Below are 13,494 nucleotides of genomic sequence, written 5' to 3'. Positions count from 1 at the left end.
TATTATGACAATAATACTCACATATGAAACATTTTTATCACAGTTGCCAACACAATGATCCTTTTTTCCACACAAAAAAATAAGTTTTTGCTTACCTCCAATATTGTGCATCAGCTCTGTTCCCTGTAACCATGCAAGGAGTATGAATAATTTTATCATTTTCTATTTTCAATATGACATTACAATCCCAAGCCCAAGTCAGTAAAACTCTGCTGTCCAGTCCTTTTGGAATACTGTAACAATATTCTGTAACAAATGTCCTTGAACAGTCTCTCTACACATCTCTGTTCCAAAGTGGCTATTCAATTTCTTTTGTTTTTCACAGTAAAAAGTCAACTACCTGTTTCATGGATACATAGCTTTTTGTCATCATAATTTTCCAGAAAAGTTCTAGTTCTACAGAAGTTTCAAAAAAATGTCACAATAAGTCTCTTTTTATCAAAATAAATGCTCTTACTTCTTGAGTTTGTATTCCTAAGGGCATGATCACTGTGTCCCAAATTTCAAACCTGTCCAATGCCTTCTCTATTTTTTTTACCTGCAGTGCACTTCTGTCTTCACAACTCCTCTATTTTCTTAATTCCCCTTTTCTCTTCTTCTTTATCATTTACTGTATCTGTGAATGACATTCTCTTTAATTCTGTGTCCTCTGCCTTTCAGATTCTCTGCATCACTTCAACAACCAGGATAAATCATTCACATTCTCTGCCAATAAATCTTTCCACAACCCTCCAGATTGGAGAATTGTAACAGTAATCTCATCCTGTGAACGCTCATTTGTTTTTGAACTATTGAACAATTTCACTTGAAACAGGTCCTCCAAATCAAACATAACCTCTCTAAACACCTGTCCACTCTGCTCTCATTTCCCTCACTGGAACCGGCATTGACCTCAGCTCCTCATTCACTCTTCACCATGCTGCAATGTTCTCCCCACTGCCACTGCACTAGGAACAAAACATATGCACACACACACACACACACACACACACATGCTCATCAGCCATATGGACCATGAGTGTGGTAACATAAGAGGAAGTTTCCTGTTACCCTAGCCAAATTTCCCTTAGTCCTTATGAATACCACCTCAGGTCTCCCCTGAAAAAAAGACCATTGGCCAAGTGGGACAAATCTGGTCCCCAAAGTTTAAATAAAGTGTAAATAATAGTCTGCTCAAATTTGTTTGTAGGAGCTCTGATAGTAACATTTCTTTTGACGTATCACTGATGCTCATAGAGAAGATAAACTTAGGTGAACATTTGGGTGCTTTTAGTTGCCAGTTTGAGAGAGAATTGGGTTATAGTCACTCACTGAGTTGTGGAAGGAAGCTTATTTGAAACGTGTAAGTTTACATTCAATGTAGGATTAGTTCTAGTGCCTTCTGAGACCATCTGAGCAAAGTGTCGTCTGTATTTTCCTATCCAGTTTAAGTTTGCCTGCTATAATTAGATTGTGCCTATTGTATTCAGCTGTAGTGATAAATATACTTTGAATATGAGTAAGCAAGGAGGGTGGAGGTATGTATATGACTTCCTTAAATAATTTAGTATGATCTCCAAGTATTATTTAGACCAATATCCATTTGGGGTTAGAGTCTGAATGCGCATTATTATGAACAAAAAAAAAATGGAGATAGGTTAGTATTGTTACTAATTAGCAGAAACACACCATATCCTAACTGATGCATCGCCTGTTGTCAAGAAAGATAGTATATATTTGCTTTATTGATCCAGGAAGACAGGAGTCATATTTAAGCCATAATTCAATTATATCTATTATGCGTGGGCTGTGTGCCTATGTCCATTTGTTAGTAATACTTCAGACATTCATGTGGGCTCCTGATTTTTTTTTTTTTTTTGTCATCTAGTCTGAGCTGTTGAATTTGATGAACCAGGATTTAGTTCAGTGATGTCTGCTTGTTGAATGAAGAGCACAGAGACATTACTTTACTCATTACTTTAGTAACCTTGACCAGTGAGCATGCTGGCCAGTGGAAGGTAAGCAAGTTATGTAAGTGGAGAGTGAAGATCGTGGTCAGCTAAATGCAGAGATTGTAGGTCTCAACACTTGCCACTGTTCAGTCTTTTAGCATACATTTCTCTTGAAAGTAAAGTTTAAAACTATTAAAAGTAAAGTTTAAAGCTATTAATGTAAGCAGTGAAAAGTTTTAATATAAGTGGTGAAGGATAACAGCCACTGCATAAACTACTGTTCACTAAGGTCTGAAGAAGCAAATGTTTTGCTTAGAGAAGAAAAAAGATTAGAACTGATGAGAAAGTTCATAGAGTATGCAAAACTCTCCCCATGAATTAAGTTGCACTACCTGGGCCATGCTGAATAAAAGTTGACACTAACCTTAGCAGAGTTAGAGGTGCCTTATTTTAGAAGAAAAATTATAAAACTTTAAAGCACAAATGACACCAGTTAACAGAATGCATACAACTAAAAATCCCATGTGTAGTAACAGCAAAGTGTGGCAGCCAGGAAAGGCCAAGTCATTAACAAACAGTCGACACCGGCACATCTCTCATGAGTAACAAAATACAAATTAAAAAGGAAACTTCAATCAGCGTTGTTTTATGAGTGATAAAGAATACAGCCTTTGTACTGTGCACATACAATGGTCAATTAAACCTGAAACTGTAGGCATTTCAAAGTAATACTCTCCATCTGGTGATGAAATCTTGTTACAGTAAAAAAAAATCTATAAATACTGCAAACAGAATTAGGGTGTGTAGTTCATATTTTTATGTAGTATCCTTTTACAAAAATGAATAAATGTAGTCAAAAATATCTCCATGAGTTCTGCTTCTAGAAGGGCAAGTGAACGCTGGTGAGAGATGCTTAATGCAAAGATTAGGAAGCAGACGGTTGTAAATGGACAGAATGGCCCTGCCCCCCCCCCCCCCCCCACACACACACACACACACGCACTTTCCTTGTGTTCACTCCACAACACTGCATGGTTTCTCCAAACCAAAGTGTGAGTCCACAAAACACAGTCATTTACTGAAATCTTCAACACATTGACTACCCTTGTTTGGAAAAAACTTGATAGTAAAGGAGACACTAACCAGAATGGTCTATTGAAATGAAAGTCAAGTATTACCTGGCCATTTTTTTAATAAAGCATCACAAGTCTTCCTTGGTCTGCATCCTGCTGAGCTGGTGTAGTACTAAAGGGGAGTGTGTTGCAAGGAGCGGAGAGTGAGCAGACTATAGTCTTTGTTTACGGAAACCTACACACAGCACTATCCAAGTATTTCCCTGTGTAATGCGATACCCCACTCCTCTTAGCTGATTCCCAGCATGAGAGAGAAACTGAGAGGACAGGATCTGCTTACTTTAATCAGTGTAGTAGTAGTAATCACTGATGTATTCACAGAGTACATTGGGGAATGAAAATTATGCATATAATTGCTATTATTAAGGCAGAGCACTACAATTTTTGGCCACAACTTTTGCCTTAATTCTCTCAGATTTACTGATTTTCTTCGGATTTTCCTAATAAAGGTAGATCTGTTCAGGGTCTACCTTTAAATAACTTGAGATAAGTGTGTACAAAAATTTCTTATCATTGCCTACACAGGGTTTAATATCTAGAGTCACTCTGTAGGAAGAATAAGGTGCTTCTTTTTCGGTCCTCTGCTGTGATTTGTTAAAGCCCAGTTTTAGGATTTTTAATGGTCAGAGGCTGACAAGTGTGATAAGAATGCACCTCACAGGAATGCTGTTGTACTCTTTCCTGATGTATAGGTATTGACTGAGTGGCAATCTCAAGGGAGGGAGTGAGGATTTGTACCTGGACAAATGATGCCTTTAAAAATGTGAAAGAACCCTGGTGGAAGGCACTTAATGCAGTTTTTTTTCTTGGCCTCAACCTGTATACCTCAGCTGCTGTGCCCAGAAAGTTGCAGATGACGTCCAGCCGGTGGTGATCATATATCTCTTAAGCCCTCTTTTCCAGCAGTGCTGCCTTCCCACAACATGCAGGTCCTCCCTAACCCATGCCTCCCCTACTTTCCAACATACCCCTGCTCACTCCATCTACCTGCAGTTGCAGTCATGCATTGTAAATACTGATTGCTTGCTTCCCCCCCATGTCCTGGCTGCATATGTTGTTGGATATCAGAGAAAGTGACCATTCACCGAAGCTCCTGACATACTTCGCCCACCCGTTTCTCTTCAGTCCTACTTTCTCCATGATCCATTGGCCTTGACATGAACTACAACATGAGGCCAAGTCTCTCCCTTCCCCACTACATTCTTTCCTCTTCTACTGCCTGCAGAAGGTCTGTCTTGGTACCACTCTCACAGAGACAAAAGTTGTCTTCTCCCCCTACAAGGTTGTAATTCCCTTCTATGGTCTTAATAAGCATCCAATACCTGTACTAATACTTGGGAAAGCATGGTATTTATTTTACCGATTTTGATTCTTATTCATTCTGAATAAGTCTTCATAACATCTTGTCTCCTTGTCATCCTTGTCATGGTGACCATCAGTGTAGGCTAATTAGACATGTATTCTGCACCAAATATGTGTACTGTATCTGAAAACAGTCTTGTATATCTGTCTTTTAAAATTAGTATACTTTACTCCTCAAGTGAACAGAAAAAAGTCTGAGTAGTGTTACCTCAAATGTGATAGATGACATATAATTAATATATTTTAAGGAAATTTAGTTTGTGTTTTTCTTGTTTTTGCAGGAAACCAAGGCTTCATGGATATCCTGAATATGCCAAATACTAATAAATACTCATTTGAAGGGTGAGTATAAACTACAGGATACAGTACAGCAATGTATTCAGTTTGAAAGTTGGAAGATATGACAACTAGTAGAAATCATAATTGTAAGCAAATCATCTGAGAACCAAACATCAATCATCACACTTCTAACTTGACGAGAAATAAGCACTGACTATTGGCTCACTACTGTTCACATAAGAATGAGAGAATATAGTCAAAGTTGCTCTAGAAGGCATAGCTGTCAGCACTGATTTTCAGAAATGCTATTGATTTTTGGCTCAAAATATTGCTCTGTTTCTCCCAAAATCCATAAGTGATTGCAAAAGGGCATGGTATTACAGTCAACAAATAATGGCAGTTATTAAAACGTATGAATGGATTCGTACACAGTTTACCCACTGTGTACCTGATTCCAGATAGTGGGAATCATGTCCATAGTGCTGACACGTGTAACTTATAAGCAGAATCTCAACATGATGCACTGCGTAGTGTTTCTATGTACTACTATCTATGGTGCACTGAAAAGCCAATGCTCAGGGGTGGGGGTACTGCTGCAAATTGAGGTATGCAGTATAGCAGATGCACAGATGTTCAGTGCTTGTTAGCACTAAGAGAATACCCAATAGGATACAGGCACACAGCGTTGGGAAATCTATGTCCTGCAGTTTAGTGTTGTTGTAGCTACAAGGAAGGGGACTATGTATGGTATGAGTACACAGCTTTGAAGAATGCATGCACTGTGGTTTTGCAGTGCAGTTACAGACTGGACAAAGGGGATCCAAAATGTTATGAGCACATAGCACAGGAAAATGTATGCCGTGCATTTCTACATAGATGTTCGGGCTAGAAGGAAAAGAACCTTGTATTGTGTGCGTCCAACGAGCAGGAGAATGCACATCCAGTAGTTCCATGATGTCATTAGAGCTTGGATGAAGGGGACATGGGTGCACAGTATAGGAAACCATATATGCTGCAGATGTGCAGTTCTGTTAGAGCTAGGAGGAAAAGAGAGTGTAAAATGCTGAATTTGTTTTAGGGTTTTATTATTATTATTATTATCGTTGCGTTTATTAATACTGACATTCTACCAAGATGGCATATTTTAAATTCTCCAAATATAGTTAGTTCTAACTTGGTTGGCTTGGTTTATGCTATTTGTTGGAGGGAAGTAAAATTCATTGTTGTAAGTGATGTTGGAAATCTTGCACATGTATTTTGGATAATATCACTTTAATTGTATTTTTCTTTTTTAAAAAAGTCATTGAATTCAAAAGTATTAGTTGTAAGAAGTTTAGGAACCCTAAAGGAATATATTAGAATTTGTGATTGCACTTGCCCAGCGATAAGAATACTACACCTGTAACGCAAATAGGTGTGATGTAGTGACGACGAGGTTCTGAAGATGTTGGCCTCTAGTGAGTTGGTTAATTATTTATTCAAGGGAGTTAGCATTTACTACATTTTAAACATCTTTTGTTATAACTAATCTTGTACGAGTCCATCAGAGAAAAATGGAAGAATTCAAAAACTGCTGTCGTAAACATGATTTACCACCAGGTGTGGCAGCATTCAGTTGCAGGTATGAAATAAGTTTAGAATGCATAGTTTAGGGCTTTATCTCACATGAATCCCTCTGTCATTAATATGGCATCTTACCTGAAGGCTAAAACAAATATAGCATGTTTGTATATAGACCACTTCCTTATAACTTTCTGGTTTGCAGCTGAATACAAGAGTCACAGTTCAGTAAAGGAATTATTCTAATTTTTGTCTGGGAGAACTGTGCTCCCTTCCCTTTGCAAGGGTGACCACCTTCATCTCCTTTCTTAATATAGCAAGACTGTCTAGAAGACATCACTCTTTAGTATATTTTACTTGTATGTGCTACTGGATTTATACAAAAAAAAAAATATATATATATATATATATATATATATATATAGAGAGAGAGAGAGAGAGAGAGAGATACAGGCATATTCATATATATATATATATATATATATATATATATATATATGTGTGTGTGTGTGTAGATTATATATATATAACAGCAGACACACCCCCAGAACTAAATGAAAACCTGAACATTTCCCGTCTCCTTAAATAGATTAGGTAACTACTTAAACCATCCCCCACTCTCCACACCAGTTAAATAATAAGCCTAGGTTCATTTTATGTTATTTTCTGATGAAGTTCGAATGAAAACTTTACAACAAACAAAAGTACTCAAAATGTGATTTAAATGAATAAAAGACTGACCAAAACACCGAGAATAGCCTATGTTCCTTCTAAAATGGCAAAAGTTTGTATAGATGTGTGTGTGTATGTGTATATATATATATATATATATATATATATATATATATATATATATATATATATACATACACATACACTCACACACACAGACAAATATGAATACAAAATATAGAGGATTATGAGGGAGTCCATTATAACCAGTTTATTAGTGTTTGAGACAGATGTTGGATGCCTAACATCTGTGTTGAGAGCACATAATAAAGGGTTATGATCGAAGACCTGATTACAATTCTTTGTACTGCATAGGGCTTTACTTGTTCCATGTACTAATAGTTAGAAATAAAAAAAGGAAAAGAAAAACACTAAGCGTTTTGCCAGCTTTCAAATCTGTAAAATACACAATGGTTTTAGAAAGGCAATAACACATACCCTCTAATTTTACAGAAAGTCAGGGACACATTACCAGTACAGACAGCAGGCAGAAACAAATCTGTTTTTTATTCTGCCTCTGTCGTTTGATGGTCAGTACCGACAGATTTAACTGCCGAGCACAATACTCACTCCTAATATTTGAAGCAGGGGGTGCTTAACATTTGTTAAGAGTGGGTCCTGTGCTACAGGCACCCTCAACTGATTTGGCTTGAGCCAGATATCGCAGCATAACCACTACACTCCATGCACTACATTATATATATATATATATATATATATATATATATATATATATATATATATATATATATATATATATATATATTTATATATATATATATATATATATATATATGATCTTTTTATTTTTTTTTCTGCTACTTTCCTAGGTCACACATCAGGCTAGCAAGAGTCATTTCATTTATTTGACAATCCAAAGGAATAAATACAGCAATAATAACAATAACAGTACCTTCTGTTTCTCCTGACAGAGCAAATCCCGTCTGGTTGGACCCCTACTGCAGAAACATGGAGCTTGCAGCTCAGGCAGAACATGAAGATGACCTACCAGAAAATCTGAGTGAAATCACCGACCTCTGGAACAGTCCTGCCAGAACCCTTGTAAGCCTTTTCATTTAATGTATGCAACACTATTCCCTTAAATTAAATGTGCCACAGTAGGCAGTGCTAATATCGTACACTGAGTTAGCTCTGATGGTAGTTCTCCAACTTACCTGTATCACAGGCTGCTTGTGTCCGTTTTGTATATTCTGTTTCATGGAAATGATGACCATGTAATATTGTTATCTGCGCTACGTAGCTAACTGCTGTACAATGACAACTGGATAAACCTGCCTAAACAAGGACGACAATAATGCAGTGAAAGACATACAGTGACTCGTCTGAGCATTTCCTCTGTTATGCTAACATTTTGCATTTATAAAGTTTTCAGTCATAGCTATAGGTAAATTGGCAATGACAATACAGAAAATATTACTTGAGTTGCATTATTCCTGGATAACAAGCTATAAAATATAAGAACAGTAATAACATTGCAGAAAATAAATGAAGTAGAATAAAAAAAATGTACATTAGCTGAAAGATGAAATACATAAAGTAAACAAAAGTGACATAATATCAAAAAGTCTTAAATACGTGCACGAGTACTTAACTCAAATTTTTAAGACAGATACTGCCACTGATATATCTATATCCATTTGTCTATGTATATATATTATCCTTTTTGTTGGCTGGTTATTCCCAGTAGACAAGTAACCTCTTTATATGGGAGACCCAAGGTGGTATTTATACTACTAGCAAAAATTTGGACAGGGCATCAGGGAACTCGCTGTGTTTTTATTGTTACATACTATGCAAAGTGGATGTTAAAGATCACATAGCTACCACCAACTCAGGCACATGGGGACTCAGCTTAGCTTCTCATCTGAAGGATGATTGCTGATGCAGTGTCAGCAATCCATCTACCTGGTGTGGGAATAGAACCCACAGCCTTCTGCATCAAAGGTGTCTGTGCTACCTGTTGCAGCAAACAATGATTTCACTAGACAGGGTCATTAATATACAGTATAAAGTGAATTTTATTTAAAGGATACATAAAGTAAGAAGGAATAGTTTAGGTAGTATGCAGTGGAAAAGGGAAGAAGTACAGGGTATATAAAATGCAAGGGAAACATCAAGAATATTTTATACAAAAGTAATTTAAAAAATAACACATTAAAGGAGTAGCAGTGTGAGGGGAAGAAAGGATAGTAAGTTTTATGATTTATGTTCCTTGTGCTTCTCAAAGTAAGACTTAAATAATACATAGTGTTTTGCTATAATTCCCATGAATGCCTTCTTTTTGTTTCCTGTAGAAACCTTGTTTGGAGCTAGTAAGTGTTAGCAGGAACAATTAATAACTTTGACTGCAGGAGCGCTAATGTCGTCAGTGCATTTGTAGTTAATGAAGGGATTTATGCTACTGATCATGCAAAACTGCAGAGCTGGGAAAAGTCACCATCTTACCTCGAAGCATTAGTGGTATGATAAATTAAACATGGTGGCAGAAGTCTGTAGAGCTTTCTCTGAAACCAAATGTAACCTGTTTCTGAAGTTCAAAGATTCTGTCCAAGAATACAATAGACTAGATTCCAAAACATTTGCTGGTTGTCTAAGTGACTTACTCCGGTAAAAGTCTGCTTTATAGGTAAGCCTTACACAGGAGTAGATCACTTACATTCAAAGCAAGTCTTTTGGAATCTGGATTACAGAGTTCCACAAGGTGAGACTCTTAGCCAGACATATTGCCAAATGAGCTTTATAAGGATTTCACATTTATTAGCTCTTATAATAATACACTCATTTCAGTTTCTGATTATTCCTGGCTGCACTGACAATTAATATGCCTTGGCAAACACTTGTATTGAAAAAACAGATAGAGATCTAACACAGAAAGATGCTTATTGTGTAGTTTCATTGCTTAATACATATTACAAGATAGGAGTTTCTACAATTAATAAATACTTTACTGCAATAAATATATGTTTTTCAGTATGATTTTATTCCTGGAAGCGGCATGTTTAATGCAACTCAAGCAATACGTGTTCTTATGCTTTATGTGCAGACCTACCCATATTATTTAAAAACAGCAGGCTGGTTGATGCTTATAAAGCCTTTGTTATATTAAACAGTCAGTATATTCCAAATTCTGGAAAAGACGGAGGTACTATCAGATTTATTTAATTCAATTAAAGTGTTATTTTATTTTACATCTTTCCATAGATCAGTGGATAGCTCAGAGGTGCAGCAGTTAGCGTTGTCGCCTCACAGCAAGAGGTTTTCCAGTTTGATTCTTGGCTGGGGTGCCTTATGTGTGGAGTCTGCGTGTCTTCCCTGTATTCGTGTGGGTTTTATCCAGGTGCTCCAATTTCCTCCACATTCCAAAGACATGCAATAGGTGGACTGGACATTCTAAATTGGCTCTAGGTGTGAGTGTGTGGTGCACCCTCTAAGGACAGTCAGGCCTCAGGTTAGTAACATGATCCTGTAAAAACCTGCTACGGAAACGAGTGCTGAAGGGAGCTCGTTGCCTGATGTGCTGAATGCAGTGGAGCAAATCCAAGATCCATATTATCAGTAAATGAACAACAGTCTAATGTCATGGGTTCAGCACGGATATCTTTTATAGCTTTGTTTATTTTGGCTTTGAATGCATTACTACTTGCAACTGACAGAGCTAAAGAAATGATATCAGTCACAACAGAAACATTTTTATCTTTGCCAGTGACATTCTATTGACAGTTTCAGAGGTTTCTACATCAGCTGATTTTTTTAATTTGTATTCTCAAATTGTAAGATATAGCATTAACACTGACTATTTGAAATAAACTGTTAAGCTTTTGGGGTGGTCATTTTAAAAAGATAGTTTGGTACTATTGAGTGTCAAGTCACAAATATCAATGGTAATTTATTACAATAAATATGTAACCCTTCTTAGGTTCATAGGTTCATACTAGGCTATCTGCCCTAGGGCATTTATAAGCCTAGCCAGAGTGTGTTTGGCTTTCGCCACCCATTTTAAATAAATTTTGCTATGCCCTTTTTCGAGGTTAGTATACTGTGCCTCTGTCTAACAGTGACACAGAAGTGATACCCGGGGTAAACCTACGATCTCCCATCCACTCATCAAGATTCCTCTTGAAGAGAGTCAATGAGGAACTCTGCCTAACCTGGACTGGGTTTTTATTCCAGAGTGAAGGGAGCCTCTGGGTTATGAATCTGTCCCTCCAGCATGTCCTATTTATTTCAGTGCTGAGGTTCAAGTCTTTCGAGTGCGTAGCTCGATGGGATTTGGATTTTCTGAGGTGCAGCATGTCCATTAATTCCGGGTTGGACATGGCTTTATACGTCAGGCACAGATCGCCTCTGAGTAGAGTATGCCACTGAGTAGAGCTGGAGTTTCTTTAACCGGGCAGCATATGGCATCTGTTTGAGCCCTTTGATCCTCTTGGTGAGGTACCTTTGGGGTCTTTCCAGTTGCTGCAGGTGTCTGGTAAGGTACATCCCAAAAGGGGCATAGTACTCAATTATGGGCCTGATGAGGGATGAGTAAAGAGGCACGATGACCTCCCCTGATCTAGATGTGAATCCCTTCATGATTAGGTGGGCTATATAACATGTTTTTCTAACCACTTTGGCCACGTGGTTGTCAAATGAGAGATTGCTATCAACTTGGGACACCAGGTCCCTAATTACTTCTTCTGTACTTAATGCATTACCACCTATGTGGTAATTTGTGGGCACTTTGTTTTTGCCAAAGGGGATGACTATACACTTTTTGGCGTTTAGCTTGAGGCCATGGCTCTGGCACCAGTTGTCTGTTTCTATGAGGCCCTTTTGGTGGATGCTTGTGTCAGCTGGAGAGTCGATTATGGCACCCAGTTTGCAGTCATCTGTGAACTTGGTCAGCCACAGTGCTTCCGTGTTGGCCTGCACCTCTGAGAAATATATACCGAACAAGACAGGTCCCAGGACTGAGCCTTGTGGGACGCCACTTGTAACTGGTTTGGAGTCTGACATGGCTCCAGCAATTCTAACCATGTGGGTTCTGTCCTTGAGCCAGTTTGCAACCCATCTAGTGACATAGGGGTTTATATTTAAGTTGGTGAGCTTATCTATAATGCCCGAGTGGGGTATTGTATTGAAGGCTTTTGCAAGGTCCAGGTAGGCTGTGTGGACCACCTTCCCTTCGTCAATGGCCTTGGTGACTGTTTCAAAGAAATCGACCAGGTTTAAGCGGCAGGATCTGCCCTTAACAAAGCCGAACTGGGTAGGATCCAGTGTCTGTAGGTCCCCAATATCTTTATTTATGAGGTCCATGATGATCCTTTTCATAGCTTTGCAGACCAAGCTAGTCAGGCTTATGGGGCGATAGTTTCCAGGATCCGTTGAGGCACCACCTTTGTGGAGAGGGACCACTGTTGCTGTACGCCACTCATTGGATACATATCCTGTAGTAAGGCTGAGACTGAACAGTAGTTTTATGTTTGGGTTTAGCTCTTCTTGGAGTTCATGTAGGACGCAACCCGGGACACCGTCTGGTCCCATTGATGCTGTGTTTTTTGCTTTGGAGAGGGCAGCTCTTACCTGAGCATCTGAGATGTCAGGGGGGCAGCACTCTGCTGGGATAGATATTTGCCATTTTGGTGGGGAGGGGGGGAGAAGTTTGCGCTGAACCCGTCAGCTAGGATGTTGGCAATGTCTGTGGGTTCGGTGTATTTTTTGTCATTTTGGACTAATTCTGAGCATATCTGGGAATTCCCACCCAGGTTCCTAACGTAACTAAAGAAAGCCTTGTGATTATCCTTAGTGTCCTGTGCAATTTTTCTCTCAAAGCTGGCCTTAGATGATTTTATGAGTGCCCGTAGTTTTTTGCTAATACTGATCAGAGATGCCTTCCCTTTTTGGGATTTTGCTCTATCATGTAGTAGCTTCCTCCTTCTATTGTATAGTTTGTTTATGGCTGGGGTCCACCAGACAGGACGTCTGCCTTTGGAGGATTGGTTCTTGGTTTTATCTGGGATTGCATGATCCATGCATTCCTGAAGGTGTTCATAGAATGCGTTTATAAAGGATTCTGCGGTCTGGGACATATTTTCCACAGGCCCGGGGGCTTTGAGGGATTCCACCTCGGTTTTGAGGAGTGTGAAATTTGCTTTAGAGAAGTTTTTCACTGTGGTTTTCTGGGCAGGGGGTGGGGTCGGGATGTGAATATCCAGTGAGATTAGTTTATGGTCTGATCTTACCAGTGAGGGATACACATCTGGTCTGGAGCATAGAGTCCCCATGTTGGTGATGATCAGGTCCAGTATGTTTTCCCCTCTTGTGGGAGTGGTAACAGGTTGTTCCATAGCATTTGAGTTTATAAATTCTAGGAACCTTTGGGCTAGGGTGTTGGAGCTAGAGTAATGCTCCCAGTCTATGTTTGGGTAGTTGAAGTCGCCCAATATAATGGTGTTTGGAGAGACCTTCATATTTTCCTGTGTTCTCAAGAAGGC

At 38.6% G+C, this 13,494-nt stretch overlaps 1 protein-coding gene across 1 annotated transcript in view; it reads left to right on the top strand.

The window, feature by feature from the left end:
* The window catches only part of CDH23 (cadherin related 23), a 2,508,764-nt gene that overhangs the window by 2,448,805 nt on the left and 46,465 nt on the right, over nt 1–13,494 (top strand). Inside the window, exons 45-46 of the mRNA XM_044056944.1 lie at nt 4,708–4,768; nt 7,930–8,059. Of these exons, the coding sequence (XP_043912879.1) occupies nt 4,708–4,768; nt 7,930–8,059 (191 nt within the window). The remainder of the gene's footprint in view (nt 1–4,707; nt 4,769–7,929; nt 8,060–13,494) is intronic.

Source organism: Protopterus annectens, chromosome 14.part0 (assembly GCF_019279795.1).
Source record: "Protopterus annectens isolate FY-2018-M chromosome 14.part0, PAN1.0, whole genome shotgun sequence".
Lineage (NCBI taxonomy): Eukaryota > Metazoa > Chordata > Ceratodontiformes > Protopteridae > Protopterus > Protopterus annectens.
This window is presented reverse-complemented; position numbering and strand designations above follow the sequence as displayed.